General features: G+C 39.0%; 1 protein-coding gene across 2 annotated transcripts in view; it reads right to left on the bottom strand.

The window, feature by feature from the left end:
• Positions 1-608: 608 nt before the first annotated feature.
• The window catches only part of ZNF385C (zinc finger protein 385C), a 619,764-nt gene continuing 610,369 nt past the window's right edge, over positions 609-10,003 (bottom strand). For both annotated transcript variants that reach the window (XM_077459559.1, XM_077459560.1), the window contains one exon: positions 609-9,567. In XM_077459559.1, the coding sequence (XP_077315685.1) occupies positions 9,343-9,567 (225 nt within the window). In that variant the 3' untranslated portion in view covers positions 609-9,342. The remainder of the gene's footprint in view (positions 9,568-10,003) is intronic.

The raw sequence follows: 10,003 nt of genomic DNA, 5'->3' as shown, positions 1-10,003 counted from the left end.
TTAAGGCTTTAAAAAACTGTTATAGCTAAAGATTTAGCTTGACAGCCAGACAAAAAGTATTTTCAGAAGCAGGACAATAATGGCTTCACTCATGAAATAAAAAATGCCATTAGTGGGAGCATTTTCTGCATATAAATAATAAACTACAAGCAATAATAAACTACAAGGGTGGCACAGTGGTGTAGTGGGTAACGCTCTTGCCTAGCAGTTAAAAGGGTTGCTGGTTTGAATCCCAACCATGACACTACCTGCCTGGAGTTTGCATGTTCTCCCTGTGCCTGCGTGGGTTTCCTCCGGGTACTCTGGTTTCCTCCCACACTCCGAAGACATGCTGGTAGGTTAATTGGCTTCTGTCCAAAATTGGCCCTAGTATATGAATGGGGACCTTGGATTGTGGGCTCCTTGAGGTTAGGGACCAATGTGAGAGTGCAATGTACAGGGATAGGGACAATTGTGGACACTCACTCAGGATGGACTGGTGTCTTTATTCAACCTTGCTAACTATGTAACTATGTAATAAAAACAATGTCAAAAACTACAATGCAACATAGTAGTACAGTACATAAACCTAATTGAAGCTCCAATAAAACACCAGATATGCACACAGATTTCTTATCAAATATTTACTTTATTTATATCTCCATTTGGTTGGGTACATCCAAAAATATTCAATAAACAGTCGCCTAAGTCTGGAAGGAAGAGGGGAAGGTACAGGTCACCCAAATAGCATTGCTGAATAGTTTGAATAGTCCAGCTACAGAACATTTGATTTGCAAATACATTTATTTGTAGAGCCATTGGAAAGAAAAAGTGCGAAATTGTGGCTTCCTTTGTTCTGTAGCAAGATGAAATCCATGCCACCACTAAGCCAAGACAGAGATTACACATTATGGCAGACTGAGTGGGCGGTGATGATCTGTATTTCTTGGAAGCATTAATCACCCAACTGATGGTAAACTCTACAGTCCAATAAATCATTGTGCTTTATGCAGAATATTTGAGACCACTGACAAAGGGACACAAAACCATAACATGCCCAGCAAGGTATAGGGACACCACCTGGCACATAGAAAGGCTTTGAGGTTTAACATAAGCACAGAGGATAGTTTACCTTTAAGACGGCTGATAGCTTCAGTGTCAAGATTGATTGCATATACATGAACCATAATAAGTTACCCATTACATGGATCACTGCTCTTCTCAACTCCATCCATTGCTGGGCTAGTTAGAACAATTTATCCAACTGTATACAGTACAGAACTTTTCTCATATTTGACATACTATGCTCATATATATCTGAGACACAAAACTAAGACTAACATTCTTTTAGATTAAGCCTTCCTATATAAAGTGCTCTGCTTTGGCAGATTCCATGTTCAGCCCCAGGATTACCTTTTGGCTTTGCCTTTTCATTGTCAGTCTCTAAACCTGCCTTGTACTTTATTAGTAATTGTGGATGTAGAAACTGCACGCTGTATATTCATGCAAAGCAGAGGAATGCCACGTAGAGAATTCGACTGGCCATAGTTGGAGTCTTCCATCCAAGCTGACAAAGATTCACATAACTCATATCATTTTATTTATATATATATTTTTTTATAAATGCCCAATGATGTGGTATATATCAACAGATTTTCTTGGCAGATGGTGTTTAATAAGAGATGTTATTTAGTATAAATGATCACATAGAGTGTTGGGCAGCAGAGTGGGCAAAATCTGTTGCATCACATAGGTCATATTTTTGGAATGACAAATGATTTGAATTAAGCAAGTTCAATTTTGTGAATACGGATGATGGAGTTGATTTGTAGAGTGCAAAATCTGGTGCAGCTGTGCATTGTGGCCAATCGGCTTCTAACATCAGCTTGTTTATTAGGTTTAGAAATCAGCTTCCAGGTTTTTGTTTTTTTCAAAGCCTAATTGAACAAGCTGAAGTTAGAAGCTGATTGGTCACAATGCACAGCTGCACCAGATTTTGCACTCTCAAGTTTTAGTAAATCAACCCCTAAGCTGTTGAATATTTTCTTTGTATGATCATCTGTATCTCCGCAACTGAATCAAAATTGGATCGGACAAAAAACATCTATAATCAGCATTACTGATGCATCAGCACATCATTCTGGGAGTGAAATATGTCCTAGCCAGATATACCAAGGACTGACAGCTACAGTAAGTGTTTATTATATACATGTAGCAATGGGAGCCTGGCCAGTACAAGGAACTATACAATTTACCAGCTCATCTAGATGTTTCCAAACATGCTGACAATATCATACATGGGCACATTAAGTGACAGACTGGTGAACAGTAACCCACTCAGCAATAAGGTTTAATTACTTGGCACAATACAATTGTAATTCCGGCTTCCCTATCATTTTGAAATTTTACTTATATTACAATTACTGACAGCAAGTACTGGCATGGTCAGATAGCAATCATGTGCCAAACCTAGCTCCACAATAGCTGCCTAAAAACAACAGTTGAAAAGTTATGGGTTCAATTGGGTTCATGGCACCCATAGGAGCCCAAATCTCAACAAATAGCATTTATTTGATTTTTAAACATTGTTACTGAAAATATTGAAACCCTGGTATTTTAAGCATATTTATCTCTTTGCATAAATGTTTGGTTATTTGCATACTGATTTTATTAAGATTTATGACATTTCTAAACTGGTGTAAACTACTGTATCACCTTCTGAGGAACTGAGCTTTACTTTATAAATGTGCAAAGACTTCATTTGGATTTTGTCACCCTGAATGGAATATACTGTATATCTACTAGACTGTACTCAGTTATTAACAGCAAATATATTCTATATGAGGGGTCTCCAAACTATGGCCCACTGGTCACATCCAGCCTGTAGCTAGGGTCATTGGTGTAATCTCAGTGTGTATCGATTTGTAGATTAAAGTCAGCAAAGGCTGCTTATGTAAGCACATGATGTAAGGGGGGACTTGGATGTGGGCCCTGGTATAAGGGGGGGGGTTACTGATGGTGAGCCTGATAAATAAAAGGGGTAATTTGTTGGGCACCATGATGGAAGGTGGGAATCTGATGGGCATCATGATGTAAGGGGGCTCTATTGGGCCCAAATGATGTAAGGGGGGGGACTCTGATGGGAAACCTGATATAAGGGGGAATACTGATGGGGACCTTGGTGAAGTGGGGAATAGGATGGGCACCATGATGTAAGGGGGGTTCTAATGGGCGGCACCATGATGAAAGAGAAGACCCTAACAGGCATCATGATGTAAGGGGGGACTCTGGTGGGCACCATGATGTAAGAGAGGACTCTAGTGGGGATTTTTTTTGGCCTGCGAATATTTGTAAAATATACATTGTGGCCCTCATACTGAAACGTTTGGAGACCCCTGCTCTATATAAACTCTTGTTTTTTTAAAAGTTTTTCTTGAATATAATAATATTGATATATGGCCATTGTGCTGGTGGAATATAAAAATAAAAGGCTGTAAAACTGGAACAGAATCTGGAGCTGTTGTGCCAAGTAACTAATCAGCTTCACTTACACTTTGAAAATGAAAGATAGAAGTTGATAGCTGTCATACACAACTGCTCTAGATTTTGGCTTCTCCAGTGTTAGTAAATCTCCCTCAAAGTGACAATGTTTATGAAAACTTGAGTATGATGTACTACACTCCACCACATATTGCCCTATGGCATTATACACATGTGAAATCGTACACACAGCGGAAAGTGACTTTTATGTTTTACTAGACACATTTGGAACAATTTGACATCACTACAGTTACTTTAAGTTCTATGTCTATGTTGACATGTGATTACATTTGCTCATCTGGGTGGAGATCTTTGTTCCCCTTGCATGCCTTAAGGTCAATAAATATGGAGTTTTAATGATTAAAAATGGAACATCATTCCTTTCTTTTTTCAAATTTTCTTCAGGATCTTGGATTTTTAGGATAATAGGTAGTTCTCTTTTTAAAGTGTTGTAGATCCTACCATTTGCAAATTTATTTTTTTAATGGTTTGCACAGGTGGGATGATTGCATTGGAAAAAATATTGTTTTTGATTTGCATATGAGGACAGTGAACACACTATAAAATAGAGTTGGGTCCATACCCAATTTAACAGCTACAGCATTGGCAGGGGTGCCTCCAAGAATACCAGTAAAACATACTTTAAACACCCAAAGTGGATAGTGTGTACCCTCAGATGTGGACAGTACAGATAAAATACTTCAATGTTGTTACTCCTGAAGAGAATTGCTCTGAAACATGTCAAGTTTCTTTTAAGTTTTGGCTTAAGACAGTCTATCTCTTAAGCCTATCTACCGTCATTATAGATTTCTGCTTTCATAGCCACATCTAAGGGGGAGCACTGCCCACTTTGCATGCTAAAAGTATGTTTTACTGGTAGTCTAATGCTGTGTACACACAACTGGACTTTCTGGCAGACTAGGTCCAAAGGGATTAGTCCGTTGGACAATATGAACGTGTGTGGGCTAGTCCGATAGTTTTTCAAAAAAAATAAATAAAATCAGACGGACCTAGAAATAGAACATGTTTCAAATCTATCCAACATACTCAATTCCACTAAAATCGGGAAAACCGTTTGTCTGTGTGCTGGACCAAATACAACGCAAGGGAAGCTATTTGCTATTGAACTTTCTTGTTTAGTCCCGTTTATGCCATCATGTTCAAAACGAATGGACTTACGAATGGACTTAGTCCGTTCGTTAGTTCGGAAAGTCCGCCGGAACTCCGCCAAAAGTCTGTCGGACCTAGTCTGACAGAAAGTCCGGTCGTGTGTACGTGGCATTAGAGACACTCCTGTCTTTTCTTGTGTTTGCAATATCTTCTGTCCCCAAGAAGGGCCAACGTGGAGGCTGCCTTGGACACTTATTATTAAGGAATAAATTCCGTAACTGAATAACTATGCCAAAAATGTTATGGGTTTTGAATGTATGGACATTTAGAGTTTATTCACAGGAGCATTTGAGCTGCAGTAGACCACATTATGACCTTACTTTGATCTTTGTCTATGCTGCATCAACAGGCTTCAAGCTGCTTTTGTATTCTCATTAATTTGTATGGGGAGTACAGAAATTCTGACATTAAAAAAAAAGGCGCTTTCATTTTGTAAGTGCATTGTGTAAGTATGCATTGTGTTTACGGCAGATGTTATGAATTATGAGAAGCTGTTGTGAGACTCTGGGAATCAGCAGAAACTAGAAGTGTCAAAGGAAACCTGCAATGAGAAGGTGTGGAATAATGTGGTCATTACTGACCTATCCTTTAGAAAACTCACATTTCCTAGCTGTCACACTGATCCAGTTACTTCAGTACTTTGAGTAACCAACTAGAACCAATATACAGAATAGGAGTTGTGATTTCATTCTGAATTTCTTGATAGTCCTACTTCTTCCAGGTCAGCAATTAAGAAACTATTAATATCAGGGACAGCCAGCATTTTCAGAAGGAAGTCATAAAGGGCAGCCTCTGTATTGCTGCCAGTATAAATTTTATTTAAACTACATCCTGCCCATGCCAATTTGGCTGAACACTGGTTTCTTCTAAAGTGGAATCCAAAGCAGTTTCATACAATCTTAACTATACATACAGCATTTGCACTGTTAGAATTGCCAAAGCATTCATATTACTTGTGACCTGTACACCTCTAATAGCATAAAGCTAGTCACAATATCACTGGTCATCGTTGAGGCTTCCTGTGTCACCCGCCTCCTTAGCAGCAAGTGAAACAGCAGTGGTGTACTAATATACTTAATTTTCCCATGTTTGTCAGAAATTACACTTTAAACAGTTAAGGGTTGCTGCACACCATTGTACTGTGACATTAATATTCTCTAGGATAGGGGAGGGCTGCTAAATGGGGAAAAGGGTCAGCTGTCCCACAACGCCTCTCTAGTTTTGCAAATTAAGTGGCCATAGAAGGTTCAGTGGTGTCGACTTAAGATCCCAGTTTCAAGCATTATTTGGAATTAATAGGATGTTTCTGAACTGCTAAAATGCCAATATGATTACCACTGGAGGAGAGAGGTGCTTGCTACTGCACAGGAAAATTCTCTAAAATGAAGAAGAAACTTGATCCAATTGGGCTTGAACCTCTTCTCTGCTTTCGTGTAGAAGTAAGTTTCAAAACACTGTACATGTTCCACTGTCATCTTTAGGTTAGCATTGCAGTGGGTCCTTGTGCTAGAGTAACTTGTAAAAAGGAAGATATGTATCTATGGCATACCTAAAGCCTAGTACACACTAAAACTGACAGCTAATATCAGAGCTGCTGTACTAACAATCTGATGTTAGCACAGCAATCTTCCCTTCTGAGCTATTGTGTCTTGACAGGGGGATCCCCCTGCCAGAACACTCTGGTCAGCGCTCTTAGCCATTGGCTAAGAGCGTGATTGGGAGCCAGTCATCAGACCTTTTTCAGTCATGACCCTTTGACAGAAACTGGCTGAATGGCCAGCTTCTGTCAGAACTGGCTGCCCTACACAAGGGCTGTTTCTATTGAACCGGTTGATGTAATAGGCATAAGGCTGGCCATAGACAGATTGTACTAAACATAAGGCTGGCCATAGACAGAATGAAAATTGACCAGTTTAGCAGGGACCATCTGAATTTAGATCAGTGTGTGGCTGACCCTGTTCAACGGATGTCTATCATTAGAATGACTGTTGACAAACTGACCAGTTGGTAAACCTTTGTCGATCAATGGCGGCAGCTGCTGATCAGTGTATTCTGACAATGCCAGGTTCTGTTGTCAGAATACAATGTCCCGACAGGGAAGGGGGGGGGGGTTCCCCATCCACCTCATTTGCATGGATAGAATAAGCTGTTTGTTTTATTTTGTTAGTTTAGCCAGCTGGCTGAATGAACAAACTACACATCTATGCCCAGCTTGTCCTCTTGGCCAAAAGTAGTATAGGTGAAATTGGTCGATTCGAGTTTCTTTGTATATATCTGCATATGGAAAAGATTACGTGTAAACCTAGATGTATATAAAAATGGGAGGAATAGGTGTTGCCTATAGAAACTAGTCATATATCAATTGAAAATTTCCCAGTGCCATTTAGAAATTAAGCATTTCAATGGCTGTTGTAGGTACTATCTTCAATGTTAATTTGGAAGGGGGCCTCCTAAAGCGTGCAAATATTACTGTGTGAAGTATGATTACAACATTGTGTCTCCTTTTTGGAGGCTTAACTGTTTTTTTACACTGGCTTTAGAAAACTTGCTTAGAAATAAAAGTCTACTTTTTCTATGGTTGCTGCAACAGTTCATTACAGCAAGTAATTTTTAGTGTACCTATCTTTAAAAGTATAAGACTTAATTTGACCTTATCCAGTTTTATATGGTTTGATCCTCAACATATTATGTTTTATTACACTTGAAAAACATACTTTCTGCTAGTGCATCTTCTTTACTTACCATTCTATATTGCACAAGTCTTTGACTCCGGCCCTGTAAAACTAAAAGAGAGGAAGCAGCAGATAACACCCGTTAAATAAACGTTTTAAATTCTTTAGCTAATGTCTAATTTTAACACCAGTGGCAGTGGTGCAGTTAGAGAAAGAGCGCAGCCTGTGATAATAAACTATGGGGTCAAGCATTGGAGGCACCCAATACACTAGGCAAATAGGAAGTGATAATTTAGATATGATATACCAGTAATGGCCCAAATGAGTAAACATGACCATTGCTGTCAAGTAGGGTTGGAACTAATTATTTATGACTTCAGACATAATGACACAGACGCACTAAAAAAAAAAGTTTTAATCCATTTGCTGTGCAGGACTTTCTAGCAGCTTTTTTGAGGGTATATTTTTGCATTATATTGGGCTTTACGTGTCAATAAAAAAATTATATTTCTTCAACAACTATGCACTGTGAACACCTGTCGTCACAAACCATTCTTTTAATATCCAATCAGTTAGGCCCTAGCACTATCTACTTGTTTTAAACATGTATGCCAAGATAAAAATGTAATGGATTGAGCAGGGAAGGGTTTGATTTCCTGTCAATTTTTTACTGCTATCTGGGGCTTCATGAGATTTACTCTTACTCCGTGTCCTGCTGACATTGTTTTACCTCATTGTTTTTCCTCACTTCCTGTCTAATAGGAGGTCTTCAGAACAGAAAGCGAGGAAAGATCTCTCTAAGGGAGCCCTATAGACTGTTAAACTGACAGGCGTTCTATTCCTTCTCTGCGCTATTCAAACTTTTGGCTTAACATATACTGTTTTTAGATTGTAACTTGTATGGCCAGCTTAAAAACTGTAGATATTACCAAACAGCAATTGATCACACCTTTTAGGTTGATTCTACTGGGCAGGTTTGATAGGAGGCTGTGGAGAAGTATTATCAGTTCTTTAAACTGGCAATTTGATAAATCCCAGTGACAGAAGGAGGTGACCGCCTTATAGCTACTGAAGACAGAAGTCTATATGCAGTGCAATAACACCATGGTGGGTTATGACCATTTTTTTTTTAAATCTCTGATACATTGTTACATTTAAAAAATAATTTAAATAAATGGAATGACATGGTTTTGGCTACAAAAATGCTAATAGGAGTTGTCAGAACTTTCAAATAAGAGAAGAGCTTTCAATCTTTACAAACTGTGTGCATTGCTATTGCCACCTTTGTTCCCCCAAATTTGTGCTACACCCATAGTATTTTATATCTTTGTTTTCAGTTCATCTACTTGATTGCATTCATCCCCGGATTTATTTTATTTCTATTTAAATATCTGAATAAAGACTTGTTCACTATCACATCTAGACATCTGCTTTATATGAAGGCACCTCTCTTTACCACGCCTGGGGATAACCAAGCTGTATCATGCCTTTATGCACATCAAGATACAAATAACACTGTGTGTTTGCACCAGCATAGTCACTGACATTGACATTGTATTATCTATTAAATAGGGATCTTGGTCATGTTTGAGTTTTTTTCCAGTTTTACATCCCAAGCCATGTCCACTAAATCAATGTTATTGCTATCAGTTCCTCACCATCTCAGAACAGAGGGATTGTGTTTTTTCTCCAAAGTCACTGTCTCCTGATGCCAGTGCTGTGGTAGATGTGGAAACTGACTTCCTCTGCCACCATCTGTTCACACAGTCTGACATGAGCAACTATGGCTGTCCATCCTTGTCTGTTGACTTTATGGCTTGGAAAGCTAGCTCCCATATCCAAGATGGCAAATGTGCTTTGGGTCATGAGCGAAGCGACAATTATATAGAATTTTGTACTCCCTGGAGGTGGCGGTCTTGCAATCAATATAGTTTCACCTCTGTACTAGTTCCTCTGCAGTCCTATAATACATGGGGCCAGGCTAGTATGGAGCAAACATTATGGGTGCTGGAGAAGGTCGAATAGCAGCTGTTGGACTTCGGAAAAGAGCTGGTCCCAGAAGAGGGGTCTGGAAGAGGGCAGCAGCTGTGGTAGGGCGCAGAGTAAGAGGACTAGGTAGAGTGCAGACCGTCGTCGGCGTCAGATGGCTCGGAAGAAAGCGAGCAGCCAAAGTCTTAGTCAGATGTTTATGTAGAGCCAGCCTGGTCTATAAAGAGAAATGAAGCAAAATTACAATAAAACTTACAAAAACATATTTTTTTCTTCCTTTTATTTGATAACAAAGTGAAGTTATCTTCAATACTGAATGCAGAAAACAAGAAATTCTATCATGATACTAAGATTACCTTTAATTAATGCTATGATTGTGCTAGAAGTAGAAAGGAAATTTGGAAGGCTAGCTTATGGTAATCCTAATGTTATAAGGGGTATAAAAGTATTCAAATGAGATCTCTGGATTATTGGGGCCAGCAGACTCTCCATGCCAAAGAGGCTTAACAGCCTCATTGGTTTGTTTGTTTGAGAAAAGCCGAGATTGAAGTGCCACACCAAAATCTGATCATTTGGATAGATATTCATTCCAAGGTAGAATTTTTTTTTTTGACAGAAAGCCAATGTGTTTCCGGGGGCTATGAAATACCTCC

This window comes from Lithobates pipiens, unplaced genomic scaffold (assembly GCF_037356315.1).
Source record: "Lithobates pipiens isolate NorthernLeopardFrog02 unplaced genomic scaffold, aLitPip1_a1.2 Scaffold_28, whole genome shotgun sequence".
Classification (NCBI taxonomy): Eukaryota; Metazoa; Chordata; class Amphibia; order Anura; family Ranidae; genus Lithobates; species Lithobates pipiens.
Note: the sequence above shows the minus strand (reverse complement) of the source record. Positions and strands in the feature narration are given on the sequence as shown.